At 39.2% G+C, this 19,874-nt stretch overlaps 1 protein-coding gene across 2 annotated transcripts; it reads right to left on the reverse strand.

Moving 5' to 3' along the window:
- Positions 1 to 1,083: 1,083 nt before the first annotated feature.
- FAM162A (family with sequence similarity 162 member A) lies at positions 1,084 to 19,505 on the reverse strand. 2 transcript variants are annotated; one of them, XM_032267690.1, is made up of 5 exons: positions 19,343 to 19,505; positions 7,943 to 8,065; positions 6,615 to 6,723; positions 3,650 to 3,758; positions 1,084 to 1,344 (listed from the first exon to the last, which is right to left on the reverse strand). In XM_032267690.1, the coding sequence occupies exons 1-5, from the start codon at positions 19,374 to 19,376 to the stop codon at positions 1,252 to 1,254; spliced, it is 468 nt and encodes a 155-aa protein (XP_032123581.1). In that variant the 5' UTR covers positions 19,377 to 19,505; the 3' UTR covers positions 1,084 to 1,251. The 2 variants fall into 2 exon arrangements, with proteins under 2 accessions (XP_032123581.1, XP_032123580.1); XM_032267689.1 differs by lacking the exon at positions 19,343 to 19,505 and adding an exon at positions 19,188 to 19,283.
- Between the last annotated feature and the right edge of the window lie 369 nt (positions 19,506 to 19,874).

Genomic DNA, 19,874 nt, shown 5'->3' on the forward strand with positions numbered 1-19,874 from the left:
CTGGGTATTTTATTTGGGAAGAAAGTGCCCAAACAGCCATGGATATTACTTTTTAATCTCTCATAACAACTCTGAGAACCAGTATGTTGGCATGGCTGCATAATAGTAGTCACTCCTTATCCTCAGGGGATATATTCCAGCACCCCTCAGTGGATGCCTAAAACTGGATAGTACCCAACCCTGCATATATTGTTTTTGGTATACATACCTACCTATGATAAAGTTTATTTTATAAATTAGTCACAGCACAATGCACTTTGAGGCAACTATTTTTTTTTGAGATGGAGTCTTGCTCTGCAGCCCAGACTGGAGTGCAGTGGTGCGACCTTGGCTCGCTGCAACTTCCGCCTCCTGAGTTCCGGTTTAAGCAATTCTCCTGCCTCAGCCTCCCAAGTAGCTGGGATTATAGGTGTGTGCCACCACACCCAGCTAATTTTTTTTTTTTTTTTTTTTCTTGCTCTGTAGAGATGGAGTTTCACCATGTTGGCCAGGCTGGTCTTGAATTCCTGACCTGTAATCCCAGCACTTTGGGAGGCTGAGGCAGGTGGATCACAAGGTCAGGAGTTCAAGACCAGCCTGGCCAACACAGTAAAACACCATCTCTACTAAAAATACAAAAATTAGCTGGGCATGGTGATGCACGCCTGTAGTCTCAGCTACTGGGGAGGCTGAAGCAGGAGAATCGCTTGAACCCAGGAGGTGGAGGTTGCGGTAAGCTGAGATTGTGCCACTGTACTCCAGCCTGGGCAACAGAGCAAGACTCTGTCTCAAAAAAAATTATAGAATGTGGTCTGGCTGCTTGTCAGGGCTCGCTGTTAGGGGGCAGCCTCCCCACCAGTACCAGGGCATTTGAGTAAGCTGGCTCTCCAAGCTGCATCTGGGCCATATACTCAACTGGCCTTCCTTATCTCTTCAGAAATGAGTTAGTCTGTGGAGAGGTTACTTTGGTAATGGGAAGAGAAGTAAGATATAGTACCTGCTTCTCTGAAGATGAGTTGGTATTCAAGTTGAAATAAGCTGTTTCATTTTTCTCCAAAAGGCTGAGAGGCTACACTTTAGTTGAATCAAAACTATAAGACACAGTCATTCTTTAAGAAAATTTATTTCTACTATAGCAGAAATACAGAAATGGCAAAGGTTTGGGCAAACCATACTTTATGAAGTGGATCCTCATACCATATCCTTTTTAATACAGGCTTGTCGCAACATAATTCCTGGATTTTCAAAATTCAGCCAACGTGGAGACCTCTGCTACTCTGTTTTGGCATTCATAGCTGCTTCCTCTCTCAGACGAGCTTTCTTTGCTAAGTTCAAGCTTGTTAAAGTCTCATGTCTTTGGGCAGCCTAAAGCAAAACAGATTTGAACAGGTGATTTGTATGATGGTCAGGGGAGGGTGTCTGCCTTGCACTGACTACAGCAGGTTAACAGGGCAGTAGAGACATGGAGTCCTCTGCTACTTGGACACTGGGCGTGGCAGTCTCCTCCATGTGCTTCAACTTCCTCAGATGCTTCTGAGAACAGCAGCTCATCCATTCAAGCCAAAGAGAGAAGAGCCACACCTCTCCTTTTTCTTCCATTCTGGCCCTGTTCTTTAAATCTTTATCCTCTCCTTTTCTCTTATACTTTCTTCTCATTCCATCCCACTTCTCTTTTATACTAAATACCTCCTCGTTGTCATTTCTATCCCATTTTGATTTTCACTTTTCTTTGTTGCTACCATTTCTCCTTACCCAACTCATCTGTATACTCAGACCCTTCTAGTCCTCACTCTTCTTTTACCAAAAACATTCAGCTTTGGGAATCCCAGACTTTCTACCAACGTACTACCATTGATGATTTCCAGGAGTACCTGTACTACAATTCCATCATCTGAGTGAGGGAGGCAACTGTTCTCTTCCCTTATTTCTCTCCATGTAAACTGTATGTTTCTATGAAGCTTACATACAGGCCAGTTTCAAAACTTTTATACCAAATAAGTGAAACTAGCACCCTAAGCTGGTATTTTCTTCTGAGTATTTCATATGTAAAAGAATTAGGTATGTGGAGGGGGAGGAGAAAGGGAAGTTGATGAGAGCAAATATACAATGGCTAATTATTCTCTTCCAAATCACATTAAGTTCAAAAGTTCTCCATTCCAGTAGCATTTAGAGAAATGGAAATTTCATAAAATGTAAAATATTACAATTTTATGGTATAGAACAGGAGAATAACTCTCTAAAGTACACAGCATAAACCCCTGGATGACCCTAGAAGAGATTCCAGGTGAATAATTTGCTTCTGGAGTATTTAAACTCAGCTAGTATAATCGAGTATATAATAAAAGCAATGCAAATTTCTCAGAATTCTAGAAGCTCACAGTCCTATTCCCATGTTTCTGCTGGTTTCAATCTGAACTATGCATGAAAGGTCAAAGAGGGAGACAAACAAATGAAGTGGGATGGGAACAGTTTTCAAGAGAACTTCACCCAGGTCAGCACATTTGCCCTTCGTACTCCCATGAGGTCAGCCTAAAATGGAATTTCCATTTAACTGCAAGACTAAAGAGAGCCAAAAGTACATTTCCTCACTCTGGAATTACCGAGTATAAGAAAGTCAGTTAAGAGTGGATGTGTAGAATGACCTTTTCAGTATCTTAAGATAGTTACAAGACATCTCTTTCCACATTGAATCTGTGATATACAGAATTAAGTGTAGAATTAAAAGAAGAATTTGACCAAAGCTGCTGAATATAAACATAACTATAGCTTAATAGCAAGATCGTATAATAAGTTTGATAACCTGCAAACCTGGGTCTAAATTTTTATCTTGCCACTTGTTAGCTGTGTGAGTTTGGGAAAACCATTTATCTCTTAAGGTTATTGGGGTGATTAAATGAGCTTAACAGTACCTGTTACATAATAAGTACTCAATAAATGGGAGCAATTGTATTATTACCTGAATTGGGTCTAGGTTCACATTGTGGCTCTGTCATTAGGGAGATGTGTGGCCTTGGGCAAGTAACTAAAACTTTCTAAGCTATAGTTTTCCTCATCTACAAATGAAGTCCTAAAAATACCTATCTTACAGTGTTTGTGTGAGGTTTGATGAGATACCAGCTAGAAAGTACCTGGAATGCAGTGAGTGTTCAATTAGTGATAGCTATTAATTATATTCTGTGCTAAAGATTTCTGGACTTGCATTCCTATGTACTGGTTAGGAGCTGTGGTCCTTAGACATAAGGCCCTGTTTGGCTGAGCTTCAAATAAAGCTCACTAAGAAGGCTCACCATGATGAAGGCAGTTATGGTGAAGATAAATACACTTTGGTACTGACACCACTCTATAAATATGCAATGGGTTATTAAATATGCCAATGTTATATTTCTTAATTTACATTATGATATGTCATAAGAAATACTTTTTAAATTTACGTTACACAAAATGAGTGTAGTCCTTCTTCATCACGCCAAAGTTAGGATTTGCTATTTTATCCCCAAGCATGATAACCTAGGCTTGTTCCCAATGTCTTATTTTCTTGCTTATCTTTTCTCATGTAATATGGAAAGTAGCCTCCTCTTCTCAGAGGGTAAATACAAGGGTCAATTCCTGATTTCTTCTAGGTTCTTGGTGGAGAACATAGACAGTGGATAGAGAAAAAACCCCTTCTCACCTTCTTGCCTTCAATAATCATCAAGATGCATCCTGCCACTGTCAGGGCAATCATTATATAGCTAACCTTCACTCGGACCTTGTTCTTTGCAGCATCAAGCATCTCAAACCTAGAGATCATGACAGAAAGTTATTAACTTTTCCCTTTCTGAAGTTGTGCAGGATAAAAAGTTCTGTGTATAAATTCAAAGTGTAGTAGTGTCTATAAATAGGGAGACCTAGAGATCTCAGGACTTTGGGGAGGATGAGGCATTTTTCATAACTCATTTATATATAAAATACAGCAAGATAGTATACACTTAAGTACAAAAGTAAGAAAACAGAAAGTGAAGTCAAGAACGAAGGAAAAAAAGGGCAAGGCATATTAAACTACATTTGCTAAGGTGGATCCCAATTTTGGCTCTCAGGTTTCCAAGCAGCCTATACATGCTAAAAGTAAAACCAGTAGCTGTTTCTCCCTGGGGTTCTTAAGAAGATATTATGTAATCTAGTCATAGTCTGAAAACATCTTGACAACAGATACTACAATGAGCTTCATTATGTTTCAACAGAAAGCACAATTCAAAAAGACAATATTGGAGAAAGTTAACCAATGTGCTTCATATACCCAGCTTTTTGCTCTCTATTCTTGAACCTGGAATAGATTGGAGAATATCTAAAATAGTAGGAAGATTCTTTAAGCAATGCTCCTTAATATTTATCTTTTTAAAGTAATGTTTCTAAAACTGAGTGACAGTGAACTTGAAATTGTGGTCTTTGGCAAGTGCCCAAGTGCACTAACCTATCCACTCAATACAGACCCATGTGCCTTAACAAAAAGTTGATGACTGGTTCATCATTCTTATGTGAAAGCTAAGAGGCTTAACATAGAAGAGTCTAAAGAGAAGGCCAATCTACTTTGGTGATTTTGCAAGTAGGCAGTGGGTCACGGTTCTTTTTTATTTACTTTATTTAAAGAGATGGGGTCTCACTATGTCACCCAGGCTAGACTCAAGATCTTAGACTCAAGAGATCCTCCTGCCTCAGCCTCCTGAGTAGCTGGGACTAAAGGCATGCATTGCCACACCCGGTGGTCATGATTCTGTTACCTGGATGTCTGGCAGAACCTTGTCCTTACGGGGCCCAGAATAAAGAACCTCTGGCCTTCTCAGTAGAGGTGCAAAGAGGAAGTGTTTAGCTGAATGGAATGAAGTGCTTTCTTTCCTCTGAGATATTTAACATACATTAATTTTAAAATTGGGAAGGGGAGTACTTTAAGAATGCTTGGAAGGAGGCAAAGGGTCTGGGATGTTGCAGGTGGAAGGAGGTGGATGCTGAAGGCATGTACAATGTGTGATGTAAGAGCTGGAACCTGTGAGGCAGCATGTGGATGGGGGTTCTTCAGGCACTTCAGCTGGGCCTGCAGGCTGGCAGGAACCCAAGATAACTGCTAAGGACCATTGAATTGGTCAGTTAGGAGCATCTGAGATACCACTAACCACAAACTGACTTCCCATGTTGACGTATTTTATGGGATTTGAAGTGCCATGATCCTCATGAAAAGTAATCCATCCCATAGGGAGTAATGGGAATGGGCAAGTTAAGCAGTGCCTGTTCAGAACTACCAGTACAAGGATAAATGGCTGCCCAGGCCCAGAAAAGACCCTTCTAGAGTGACTCATGAGGTCCTATTTTGGGCCTGAGGGGATCTGGGAACCAACTATTAGGCAGACTGAGGAAGGTGTTCTATAGCAAAGCCTATGTAGCATCTGTTAGGGCCATGAGTGTATACCAGTGTATTTTCTGCTGGTATAGTCAGGAAGAATTTGGGCATAGGCAAGAACTTGATGCCATTGTTATTTCCAGTATTCTCTTATTTCCCAGAAGAATACATGATTTGAGCTAAGAAAAACTAGGGCTTTCCTGCTCAAATAATTCTAGTTAATGTGGTCTTCTTAATTTGGCAGAAGCAGAAAAGCTCTATTAAAGTTGTTGTAAACAGAAAGTAAATACTACATATTTCCCTGGGAAAGAAATCTTGAATGAGCTTAGATCTTTTTCAATCATGACTTGAAACTGGAGACCAGAAGATCCAGCTATAGTTTCTTGCTGACAGGGAGCTTCCAGGAGCTTTGTCTAAAGTCCCTGTCCCTGAACAGGATGATGCCTCACAGGGGAGATATCTATTTCTCAGAATCTCTCTTTAGCCAGACTGCCAGTCAGTTGGGGTCTCTAACATGAGGCTAGGGCACGGGTTCTCAACCAGGGAAGATTCCCCCCACCCCGCGCCCTCTGTGCCACTTGGACATTTGGCAATGTGTGGAGACATTTCTGGTTGTCAGCACTGGGGCAATGCTACAGGCATCTAGGGAGCAGAAGCCAGGGATGCTGCTAAACATCTTCCAACAAATAGGACAGCCCCTGCCACAAAGCATTAACGAGCCCCAAATATCAATACTACTGTGTTGAGAAACTGGGTTGGAAGAACCTGCACTCATCATCTACAAACTCTGAAAAAGTTCCAAGATCCCAGCCAAGATCCCTTCCCTTAGGTTTAAGAAAGTTGATGACAGGAAGCACTCTTTCCTAAATTCCAATAAGAGAGTGTTGCATTTAAATATTTTTATGCCTAAGGTTAGAGTACTTAAGTGGATTCTGGGGAATCTACTCATTGCCAGTGGTACTTAATTTATATATCTAGATTAAAAACAAACTTAAAAAAGTCACACTTCTGTAGCTAGGAGATGAAATCAAATAATCAACTGACTTCAGAGTACCCGACAGTTTTTCACTATGTAACATATCAAAGATAAGACACAGGTTTTCTAGCATTGTTTTTATTCCAAGTACTTACCAAAGATAAAACTTCTGGAAAAGTGAAAAAAGTTGAAAAGTTTTAAATATCTGGAACTCAGAGGCCCTGCTTTTCCCTTAAAACAGATCAGTGAGAAATGAAAGCTGCTTATAATACTAAATTCGGCACTCACGAAATAGTCTCTGGGATATCATCTTCCTTTTTGAAGCGACCTGACCATATCAGGATCTTTTTCTCCCATTTCGTAGGTTTGTGTAAAGGCACTCCGTGGGTGTAAATGCCTATGAGAAAAACCAGACAAGAAATCTTACTTGTTTGAGATTATAACTCTCAAACAACAGAAAAATGCTATTAATGCTACTAGTGCTTTTTAACTAGTCACAACAGAAACACTGAGAAACTTCAAGTTAATTACACCTTTATTTGGATGGAATTTCTTAGGATGCCTCATTTTCCAAATAAGATTCTAAAATTTCATGGGGACTGAAGTAAAATAAAAGTATTATTTCCTAATGTAAGTCTTACCCATTGAAAAACTGAAAGAACATCAAGAACAAAAATATGAAGCAAGGATGAACTAAGATGGGAATAGTGAGGAACTTGTCTGACTTCAGTAGACTAAGAAAAAGTTTGTATGGTACTATCAGATTTTAACAGACCTTGAATGCCAGGTTAAGGGGTTTAGACTTGATTGGGGAACTATGGTACATTTTGAATCAGGAAGAAATTAATGTTTTATGAAGGTTTATCTGTACAATGGATAAAGAAAAGGGGGACAGAGTAGAGTGGGAAAAATGTCCAAATGGGAGATTGTAATACAAGGGTGAGGGGATACAGTCTGAACCAGAGTTGTAGCAGTGGGAAGAGAGATGAAGTCAGTCTGGGGATCACTCAAAGAATTTGGAGACTGGTTAAGACAAAGAGGAAGGAGTCACGAAGAACCTCAAACTTGGATGACTAAAACAACAGCAGTATTTTAACTAAAGACAGGAAAAGACCCAGCTGAGGAAGGAAAGAACATGAATACTACTTAAATCCGTGCAAAAACAAAGCCAGTGAGGGTGATAAGAAGGCCATGCTTATATTTTACCTAATGCATAATATCTTAATTTGGTTCATCTTTGGAGTTCTTTAAAACATAATTTCTGGATTACTATTTACTTTGGTGCATCCATACTCCTAGAGAGAGCTCCAGTCCAACCCTAGAGGCAAGAAGGAGATGAAAATGACAAATGATGAAAATGAAGAAACCACTGTGCATGTGCACATGACCAATATGAGTACAACATGGGAGGTCTGATGTAGAAACATGGGCCTCCATCAGGCCTCGCATGTTGTACTCATACTGGTCATGTGCACATGCACAGTGTGAACACAATGTGTTCTCCCTACATGACAGGGTATGATGTAGGAAACTCTCTCTTTCAGGTTCTTTAGATACCAAGTTTTCCTACTCTTTGGGAAGTACCTACTCCATATATAGAAAAAATAAAAACTTACGGGATGGAGCTTTGGGACTTTCCTGTGATTTGGTGCAAAATCCATTTATTCTCTTCAGATCAGAGCTTCTGGTAAGCTTTAGAGATGAGAAAACATCTCTTTCCCATAACCTAAAACAGCTTCCTAAAAAAGAGAGAAAAATGTTTCAAAGAAAGAGAAAATGTGATGTTTTCTCAAAATGAGAAATGCCTACAAGTATGTTTTATTTATGAAAATTAGTTCATCTAAGAAATAAATTTACTATATGTAAGATACATAATACTATATTTTTATTTATTTTATTGCATTTTAGGTTTTGGGGTACATGTGAAGAACATGCAAGATTGTTGCATAGCTACACATGTGGCAGTGTGATTTGCTGTCTTCCTCCCCATCACTTATATCTGGCATTTCTCCCCATATTATCTCTCCCCAACTCCCCACCCCCCCGGACCCTCCCCTATTTCCCCCCAACAGACCCCAGTGTATAGTGCTCCCCTCCCTGTGTCCCTGTGTTCTCGTTGTTCAACACCCGCCTATGAGTGAGAACATGCGGTGTTTAATCTTCTGCTCTTGTGTCAGTTTGCTGAGAATGATGGTTTCCAGGTTCATCCATGTCCCTACAAAGGACACAAACTCATCGTTTTTGATGGCTGCATAATATTCCATGGTGTATATGTGCCACATTTTCCCTGTCCAGTCTATTATCGATGGGCATTTGGGTTGTTTCCAGGTCTTTGCTATTGTAAACAGTGCTGCAATGAACATTCGTGTGCATGTGTCCTTATAGTAGAATGATTTCATAATACTATATTTAAAGTGCTGTGCTTGATGCTGGTTTAAAATACAAATGTTTTATTGATTAGGAAATTAGGAATTTGCAACATAAAAATGTTATCAGCTGTAAATTCTATACAAGTACTTCTCACATGTATCTTATCACAATGACTCTGGTGGCAATATTATTATGGCATCAGGGCTGTTTACGTAAAGATTAGTAACCTCCCCAAAGTGATAAGCTATGTCACCGAGTTGCCAATACTATGCTGATAAATTGGTTAGGGGGCTGCAGGGGTCAGCAAGTGACCCTAGAAAGCCTTGCTCCTTCCAAGCCACAAGTCCCTAATTAGAAACCAGTTTTAGATGTAGTTTTGAATTATATATAATTTTAAAACTATATATAAGAATATATATAGTTTATTTTTAAAATTTAAACTCATCGGCTAATTTTTGTATTTTTAGTAGAGACAGGGTTTCTACATATTGTATTTTTAGTAGAGATGGGGTTTCTACATATTGGTCAGGCTGGTCTCGAATTCCTGACTTCAGGTGATCCACCCGCCTCCGCCTCCCACTGCACCCAGCTGAGAATTAGTATTTTTATGTATGGTTAAGCCTTGGTGTCTAGCATATTTTATTTATGTCATAATGCAATGGATTTTGGAGACCAGATTCCAAGAATTTCTTTTCAATCCTAACAGGTATTTCAGATCATGATCTCAACAGTATTCTTTCAAAATGGCACATATCTTTTGTACAAAGAACTTGAAATATAAATACTGTGTTTGTGCTGTAGGAGTTGTGTATTTCAAAAACTGAAATCTCAGAAAATGTTAAATTTTTGTCTGTGGAAAAAAAAAACTCAAAGCACAGATAGAAAGTAGTATTAAAAACCCCTATATACCCGTCACTCATTTTCAACTATGATCACTATATGCCTAATAAATATCATTTAACCTCTATAAAAACTCTAAAAGACAACCTAGGCAATACTATTCTGGACATAGGAATGGGCAAAGATGTCATGATGAAGATGCCAAAAGCAACTGCAACAAAAGCAAAAATGGACAAATGGGATGTAATAAATTCAACTTTATCTGTGCAGAAAGTAAATAGCTTCTGCACAGCATAAGAAACTATCAGCAGAAAAGAAAAAAAAAAAAAAGAAACTATCAGCAGAGTAAACAGACAACCTACAGAATGAGACACAATTTTTACAAACTATGCATCTGACAAAGGTCTAATATTTAGCTCTCTAAGGAACTTAAATTTACAAGAAAAAAACACCAGCCCATTAAAAAGTGGGCAAAGGACATGAGCAGGCACTTTTCAAAAGAAGACATATATGCAGCCAGCAAGCATATGAAAAAAAAAGTAACATCACCAATCATTAGAGAAATGTAAATCAAAACCATAACGAGATACCATCTCACAACCAGTTAGAATGGCTATTACTTATTTATTTTTTTACATATATATTATTTTAATGAGACCATACTTTCAACATTTTATAGATGAAATTATAATCACCTAAGCTTTTAAAAAAATAAAATTAGGCACAAATACACTTATTTATAATTGCACTGGCAAATAGTTCTTATAAGATGTTTAAATCTTTGTGAATTTGGAAGCTGTATTTGTGATCTCTTTCATAACAGGCCTCATTTATTTCGTTTTCTAGGGCTGTAATTCCAGAAAGCTTTACCAGGGTCTGGTAAAAACGTTAGTGCCACCTACTGGAAAGGAGATAAATTAATTGCTTTTAGCTTATTTCCTCATTTAAAATGTGGATAATGCAGTGTTTCTTGTACTAAAGCTGATTTGAGGGTTAAATGGAAAAGCAAATATGGGAGCACCTGGTAAGACGCTTGAAACACAGAAGGCTCTCTGTTAAGTTTAATGTTTTTTAAACATTATGTAAAACATTACCTTTGATAAAACACTTCTAGAACACTTTTCAATTTTATACCTGAAGTGGTCAGGATTTCTGACAAAGGTAATTATATAGTTAAACGGCATGGGAAAAGTCTATGAAACTCTTCAATAGATTTTCATAGCACCCGGGATTAAGACACAATTATTAAATGCTGTGATCCTCAAACTTTAGTGTGTATCAGAATCTGAGGAATGCCTTGTTAAAACACAAATCATGAGGCTGCCTACTTCCAGTTTCTGCATCCACAGTTCTGGAATGGAAGCTGGGAATTCACATTTCTAACAAGTTGCTAGGTGATGCTGCTACTGCTAGTTCCAGACTATACTTTGAGAATCTAGGAGTTTCTCTACCCCAAGTTGTGGTTAAATATACATAACACAAAATTTGCCATTTTAATTATTTTTAAGTGCACAATTCAGTGGCATTAAGTACATTTATATTGCTGTGCAACTATTACTCCTAACCATCTCCAGGACTTTTTCATCTCCCCAGAGAACCACTGGTTTAATGTGACCTACAAGGCCCAGTCTCACACAGCGCTGTCCCATTCCTCCTTTGGCAAGCACTTACAAAAGGAACAGGCAGCAAGCTAGGACTCTGCTCTCTAAACAGAAAAAGAATCAATAATAATTTCCTAAGACAGCTGTCCTTCCCCATCCATCCTAATTAGAACAAAGGCAATTTAGGAGAACAGAAGACAAACCTCCTCTCAGCTAGCTCAGTTTGGGAAATTATAATATAGCAAGAAATGCTAACATGCACACCTACTACATTCACATCAGTGTTATGTTGGAGATATTAATTCATTCAAAAAAGTACTTGCTATATGCCAGACATTGTTTAGGCAATATACAAAAAAAAGATAAAAATCTGTGCCAATAGAACTTGCATTCTACTGGGGAGAAAGTTATACATATGTTAGATACTAAGTGCCAGAAAGAAAGAAAGAAACAATGGGTACACATAGTATGCGTTTAGAATGGGCTGTGTATGAATTTTCATATAGGGTAGTTAGGAAGTCCTCTGTGAGAATGTCACTCTTGAAGGGAAGCAAGGGAGCTAGATATGCAGCTATCTGGTGGAAGAATATTCCAAACAGAAAGAATTATAAATGCAAAGACCCTAACGGGGTTCTAGAGCCCATAAAAAGGAGGCCAGTACGGCCAGAAATGAATGAATAACAGGAAGACAAGCAGAATTTGATGTCAGAGAGGTACTTGAGGTAGACATGGGGGGTAGGGACTTGGAGACATGAGAGGTTCACCTAGATCAGACTATATCTCCCAACTTTTCCTTACTACAACTTCATATTGTATGCTAATAACTTTTACCTCCCTACAGTATAAATGCTGATTAAAACATACACAAATATTATCTTTTATAGATATTAGAATAGACTAATATAAAAAATACTTTTTTAAAAGATGAAATCTTGCTTAAAAACTATTTTTAAAGATGTTATCTTTATATGCTTTCACTACATAGTAAAACCCCATCTCTACAAAAAATACAAAAATTAGCTGGAAGCAATGGCATGTGCCTGTGGTCCCAGCTACTGAAGAGGCTGAGGCAGTGGATGGCTTGAGCCCTGGAGGTAGAGGTTACAGAGAGCTGAGATTGGGCTACTGCACTCCAGCCTGAGTGACAGAGCCAGACCTTCTTTTAAAAATAAAATAAAATTAAAAATTTTTAAAAGTTATCACTAAAATATGTCTGAAGTATTTGATGTGGTCTTGGTTTTTACTTTGCAATTATAACAACATGGAAGCATAAACAAGTTTTAATATCATTACTAAGACCTTCATTTTGTATCTCAAAGATACAGAATATATTGACCAGACATCCATGCTAGAAATTTTCTATCCTCTGGTGGATCACAATTAAAAACATACAAACCGAAAGAAAAACAGCCCTTTAACCCTCTAGCTGCACTTGCAGCTTGTCCCTGGCTGACCAGTTCTGTATCTCCAGGGGCCTAGCAGGAAGTTAAGCTGAAGCCTTACAGCTGTCTCTAAGGCTCTGGTTGGCAAATGGCTAATCTTAAAAGTAAAGGCTCTGAAACTTTTTTATATCTACCAAAATTGCCTGGAGGAACTGTGAAAGATTACTGGACCCCACTGATATAGTAGGTATGGACTGAGCCTGAGAATGCAGTTCTAATAATTGCCCAGGTAATGTTGACACTGCTGGTATGGGGGAGCCATAATTTGAAAACCAGTGCCTTAGAAGTATTATTGCTAGCTGGAGGCTATAGTGGTCAGCAGGGGTGATGCTGATTGAAGTACTGGCTTCTCTCCTGGTAGTCCCCTCCTTTCCATAAATATCTTTTCCAACCCCATGATAGACAGTGGAGAAAGGGAGGGATGCTTTTTCTTTCTTAGAATCTTTCAAGGTTCTCTTGGAGAAAACCATTGGTGATGTGACTGAAGATACAACCACTCTCTGGGAATCAGAGAATCAATGGTACAACCAACTTCCCAGGGTGGCTATCTGAAACTCTCTAGGCCGTAGCTGTTGACCTGGGCTTTGTGACAGAAACAGACTCCCTATATCCATTTTCTCATCCTTCCCTGCAGGCTTGGAGAAATACCAGTCTTCTTTCATTCTTCAGTGAGGCTTTCCATCTGTGATCCCTCTCCTGAGGGATGTTGTACTGAAGTTATCCTTATTTTCCACTGCCTTTTTCCTGCCAAATGTTATCTACCCCATCTTTAAAATCAAAACTAAAAAACTAATTTTCTTTAAGAGACAGGGTCTCACTTGTCAGCCAGGCTAAAGTAGAGTGGAGCGATCATAGCTCACTGTAACTCTGAACTGGGCTCAAGCCATCCTCTTGTCTCATCTTCTGGAGTAGTTGGGGCTACCGGCAGATGACACTATGTCTGGCTAATTTTAAAAAATTGTTTTAGAGATGGGGTCTTATTATGTAAAAAACTTTGTACCACCAAGTTGATATACACCACGTTGTTATGTAAAAAACTTTTTGTAAAACAAACTTCAAATTATAAAAGTAACACTTGCTCATTACAGAAAATTTGGAAATTAAAAAAAGATGTGAAGAAAAATAAGAGCACTCAATCACACCACTTAGGGATAACAGCTTGGTACATTAATGTTTTTTCAGAACTTTTCCTATACTTATATACAATATACACATTTTTCATAATCAGGTAATACTGTATCTTGCTATGTCATACTTTCCAAGATATTAATACTTTTTTTTTTTTTTTTGAGACGGAGTTTCACTCTCCTTACCCAGACTGGAGTGCAATGGCGCGATCTCGGCTCACCGCAACCTCCGCCTCCTGGGTTCAGGCAATTCTCCTGCCTCAGCCTCCTGAGTAGCTGGGATTACAGGCACGCGCCACCATGCCCAGCTAATTTTTTGTATTTTTAGTAGAGACGGGGTTTCACCATGTTGACCAGGATGGTCTCGATCTCTTGACCTTGTGATCCACCCGCCTCGGCCTCCCAAAGTGCTGGGATTACAGGCGTGAGCCACCGAGCCCAGCCCATTAATACTTTTAATAGCTATAAAACAACCAACACACAGCTATAACTAGAATTTAATAATTCGCTAAACTTGATTTGTTTTCCATTTTTCACTATTATAAGTGATGTTTCAATTAACAGTTCTCTACATGCATCTTTGATGGTATTTCTGATTATTTTCTTAGAACAAAATCCTAGAAGTGAAGGGTAAAAGGGTATGAACCCCTTTAAGGTTCCATCTACATCTATGTATCTATTTATCTATCCATCCATCCATACTATTTTCCAGAAAGGCTGAATCAATTTATACTTCTACCAGTAGTTGATGAGAATTCTGTCTCATTACGCTACAGTAACACTGAAGGTCCACTATCTTGGACAAAGCACTCACTTGTTCTCAACAGGTCCTATTAATAAAATTCTAATTTCCTCTTTTTCATAGATCAAATGATTGAATAAATAGCATGTATCTACTACTCCACTTCATCACCCACACTTTATTTGCCACAATGTTTCCTTCTCCAATCATCTTACTAAAATTACCAACATTAGTGACCTCTTTCTAGTCATATGAATACTTTCGTTTAGATTCACATCATTAGCCCTTCTGAGTCTACTTTTCCCATTTTTGTGGTCATTTGACTCTACTGAACTCATTCTTCAAGGACTCCATCCCTCCTTTACACTGTACCACCATATTCTCTCACTTCATCTCCAACCTCTATGACCTATCTTCTTTAATGTCTTCTTTCTCAGTTCCTATTATTTACACCATATCATGCCTCCAAGGTTTAGTCCTTGCTTCTATTCTGTGGAAGGACTCCTCCATTCTGTTTTAATAATCAACTCCACACGAACTGCTCCCATATCTTTATCTCCACAACTTTACTCTTCCTTTGCCCTCAGGTCTTCAACCTCTCACCACCTTTAACTCGGTGCCACCTAAACCTACTCAATAATGCACCATCTTCTCTGCCAAACTAAAATAAATCTTTGATGGCATTTCTGATTATTTTTCCAACTTTCTTATTTCTGATAATGGGGCAACACTTCTGTACTCCTCAACATTAAAAAATCCTTGTCTTAAGTCCTTCCTTACTCAGTGTCTCCAAACTCATCCCTTCTTCAAGACACTTCCTAAATATATTCCTTTATTTCTGTCATTGCCTCACACATCAGTTACTGTAATATCTTCAAAGGTAGCAGCAATTCAACTTATATGCAGTTGCTGTGTTAATTTTCCAGAAATCGTTCTTTGATTACTTCTCCCACTAAAAGATTTTTTTTGGTCCAAATTCAATTGGTTCAAACTTCTCAAAAGACCACATTTTATCTCCTATTACCTCCTGATAAAAATCCAAGGTAAACTTTATTCTTTCATACACTTTTCAGACTCATTACCACCTCACATGTGCTCATGTCACTCTCAGACTCCTTCGTTTCAATGGAGTCTTCAGGAATCTCAGATTTCTTGAAGCCAACGGTATACTGGAGGGGGCCAGTGGAGACAAGCCCTGATTTGTAGTGTTTGCCAATAACCCTTACCATAGCAGATCTTAAGCTACTAATGTAACACCACCGATTATGAAATTGGGAAGAGATGTGCATGAAACCCATAGGATCTGGCTCCGGGACACCCCAGCAGCACTTATAATCTGGTCTGTAATCTAAAGCTTTATATATATACTGTTTTGTATAGGTTCTTCTGGTGTGTTATATATGTTTGTTCATTGCAATAAATCAGCCCTAGGAAGTGGGGCAGTCCATTCATTTCAGAGCTTTCACAGTGTATAGGGCATCCATTGTGTACTCAATAAATTCTTGGTAAGACCTGGAGAGGAGCGATAAGCAAAGCCAAAGGTGAGGGGTAGTTAAAAAGGGTATGTTCTCATCTAGGGCTGTTTAGCAAGAACAAACAAAAAGAACAATAAGGGAGCAGAATGTGGTAGAAATAAAATCAGAATGGGAGCCAGGGGATATTGGCTATGTCCCAGGTTTGCACCTATGTGATCCTTCGCAAGCCAATTCCCTTCCTGGCCCTTAAGTTTCCTCATCTGTAAAAATTAGAGGACTAGATTACCTGACTTCTAAGATACCCCTCCACTCTAATGCTCTGAGATGTGGGTTAAACTAAAAGGCAGGCAGGCCATAGTCCATTGAACCGGTAATAATAATGACAGTAATAAATTCATTTTCAGATCAGACCAGTCAACAGAGTTTAGGGCAGCAAAACTTTCTTTCAAGAAGAAACATTCTTGTAAGGTCATTCCATTCCTTTTAACTAATAATTATTCAGTGGAAAGATACAATATCCTAAAAGTTGTATCTATTTTATTCTTTCAGGAGAAAAGAGGTGTGAAAACTCACCTTATATTTGCAGCATATTCCAAGATATTTCCTAGAGTCTTTCATCCAAAAAATGTGTATTGCCTTTCTACTATGAGCTGAACACCAATAAGTGGTAAGGACTGAGTAAAAGCAAAACAGATCCAGTGTTTACCCTCATGAAACCCACCACAGTGTGGGTCAATAGCCATTTATTTCCTAATCATCTGTATCAGTGCTTTTTAACTTAAAGAGCATGAACTGCTCTGAGTTGCAGATACAAGCTATGGACCCTCTCTCTCAAAAATTGTACACAATCATAAAAACTTGAGAAGTTCAAAGGACCTTTCATATGTGGAGGTGTCCAGTACCAAAAGTTAACAACCCTGATCTGTATCTACAACTACATCTACAAAACAACAAACATATTCAAGCTCATAAAAGCCTATATTATGATTGCTATATGGTTTGTTGAGGGAGTATAACAAAGATTTCCAACAGCAACAAAATTAAAGGTCCATCATTTATAAGGTTAAGTTTTGATTATCTGAAATTTCACTCACCTACAGAATCTTATTCCAAATATTCTAGATAAGTAAGGTATGCCTAGATTATGCTGCTGCTGCTTCTTTTTTTTTGAGAGACAGGGTCTCACTCTGTTGCCCAGACTGGAGTATGGTAGCACGATCGTATTATACAGACTGGAGTGTGGTAGCATGATCATATTATACAGCTCATTGCAGCCTCATACTTCTGGGCTCAAGTGGTTCTCTTGCCTGAGCAGCTGGGACTATGGGTGTGAGCCACGATGTCCAGCTAATTAAAAAAAATTTTTTTTTGTAGAGACAAGGTCTTGCTAAGTTAGCCAGGCTGGTCTCAAACTCCTGGTCTCAAGCAATTGTCCTGTATCAGCTTCCCGAAGTGCTGGGATGGCAGGCGTGAGCCACTGCACTGGGCCAACATTTCTATTTGATCTGTCATTCCTTTGGCTAAGGCTGCTTATTAAATTAGTCTTCTTTCTTGAAAAGTCATTTGTACATGAAGGTTTACTTTCATTTCAGAACTAAATTTGCATTTCATGACTCTTCCATTTCACATTAATGATCCCAATTAATCATGACAAATTCACACACACACATCCTGAATGAACAGCTTGAACAACAGCAAAAAGCACAAAAATTCCAGAATTAGAGAGTACCGACTCCTCTCCTGGCTCTAACATTTTTTGGCAAAGTGATCCTGGACAAATCATCTCTGACCTATGTTTCTTCATTTATAAAGTGCGGGGGTAATAAGACTTACCTGAGAGGGGTGCTATGAGAAATCCATCAAACAAAATAATGTATATGAAAGTGTTTAGCTATGAAGTGGGTGAAAGGCAGTAGGTTGTTGTGAAGTTGCTCACAAAACATAAAACATTCGTGGAAGATCATATGGAGAGAGCTGCTCATATAACATCCTTAGTGTGCTATTAAAAAATTTACATCTGAAGTAAAATAAATTGTTCTTAAATCACTCAAGGAATTCTGCTTTGGTTAAGTGGTCAATAATGAAGTTTTTACACATCATAAGTTTGCAAGAGAGGCTTTGGAATTTTCAAGATGCATAAACATATTCTCAAAGCAAGAAGATGAACTACTTACAATACATTAATTTTAGTTTCAAGATGTCAAAATTCTTTTCATGCAGTCTATTTTAACTTTTTTTAACAGAGCAACAATCCTTTCACTTCCCTTGTTGAAAAGCTTTATAATGGTTAATAGGATGTACACAAGATATTTTAGGTGAATTAGTTCAACAAAACTGACAAAATGAGTGAAATCAATCATAGTACTGAGGGTTTTAGTGGAGGAAGTGTTTGCTTTTAAAGGAAGTAAATATTATAATACTCTCTAGTTTGAGAAATGTTTTCCGATCCATTCTCCACTGGAACAGCAGTGGAGATAAGCTGTGTAAAGGATAACCTTGGGATGGGGGGGTTACGTATCAAACTTGTGAAACTATGTAATATTCACTTTATTTTTTTTTTTTGCATTACTTCATTTATATTTACAATGTACATTTATATTATTTCAATAGCCAAATTTGGGACTATTTTTCCTTTAAAAATTGAATTAACTTTTTAATAATGTGGTGCCGTTGAACAAAAGATCCCTGGTACCTAGAAAAGAGTCAGAATGCAAGCCCTCTGATTTCTCAACCTCTACTATGCCAAGGCTCTGCTGGCTGCCCCAAGAAAAAGAATTAAGCTTTCATTACCTAAGTCCAAAATAGTCATCATACAAATGTCTACCACCAAAACAAACTGCAGATACTGCGATACACATTTCTCCAAGAAATTCAAATCGATTAATTGTATAAGTGTTTAAAAGTAAGGTATCCTCCATTTTAAGAAAACAATTACTATTATTCTCTAAGACCTAAATCCTTGGCCTAATCAGACATTTAATGAGTGGGAAACTTCAGACTGGAGGTTTTCTGAGAGCAGGGATAAACTCCAGAGAGGAAGGGGCAGGGAGAAGAGGGAAGACTCAATTAGAGCAATGGATGGGGGAGGTTAGGGTAGAAAGCTGAATGAATGGGTAATGAGGTCGTCTAGGGTTGGCACATGCTTTACAGACTGACCTCAGGGGGGGCACGTGGGCCGTTAAGTTGGTGCGAACTGGGTGGATGGAGAGCCCGGGATGAGGGTAACTCCAGGGCAGTCTCCAGCGTCTACCAGCAGCTGCTCACCTAGTTCTCTCCCAGTACTGCCACTAAGTAGGCAGGATTCTGAGCAACCGAGAAAGTGCGTCATGGAAAGCAGCCACTGCGGGGCCTGGGAAAGCCATCTGACCGCAGCGGCCGGGTCAGCTCCCCTCCCTCCCAAGGCCCGACCAGCACCTCACCCGCTACCAGGCGTAGACCGCGGAGGCTCCCCATGGCCGCCTACTCCGCCGACGAGTGCAGAACTTCGCCAGCAGCGGTGGCGCTGATGAGCTCAATGTCACCTAGCGCTGGAGTGGGAAGGACGCAGGCGGTGCTAGGGGACGACGCGCAGGAGACGCGGTGGGCGGGCCTGCGCCAGTGAGGGGCTTGCGGGGCGTGCGGGACGTGCGAGAAGCGCCGGAAACTGGCGGCGCCAACCTAGTGCCCCTGGCGCCGCGTTCTGAGTCAGCCTCGTGAATGGTTCTGCGGAGGGTGGTGCCGTGGCCCCTTGCCTTAGCGGATATGCATCCACGGAAATAGCTGTGTGAAATAGAAGGGAAACGTGCAACTTTCCTGAGCTGTAAACTCCCAGAATACACCAGATAAACCAGTATTCCAGTATGCCGTTCTTCCAGTGTTTTCAACGAACATATGCTTTTATCAATAAACACATAATTGGATTCAGTGCTCAGTGGCCTTATCTCGTTGGTTTTTGAGCATCCCTCAGGCTAA

The sequence above is a fragment of the Sapajus apella genome, unplaced genomic scaffold (genome assembly GCF_009761245.1).
Source record: "Sapajus apella isolate SASKATOON/1434 unplaced genomic scaffold, GSC_monkey_1.0 scaffold171, whole genome shotgun sequence".
Taxonomy (NCBI): domain Eukaryota; kingdom Metazoa; phylum Chordata; class Mammalia; order Primates; family Cebidae; genus Sapajus; species Sapajus apella.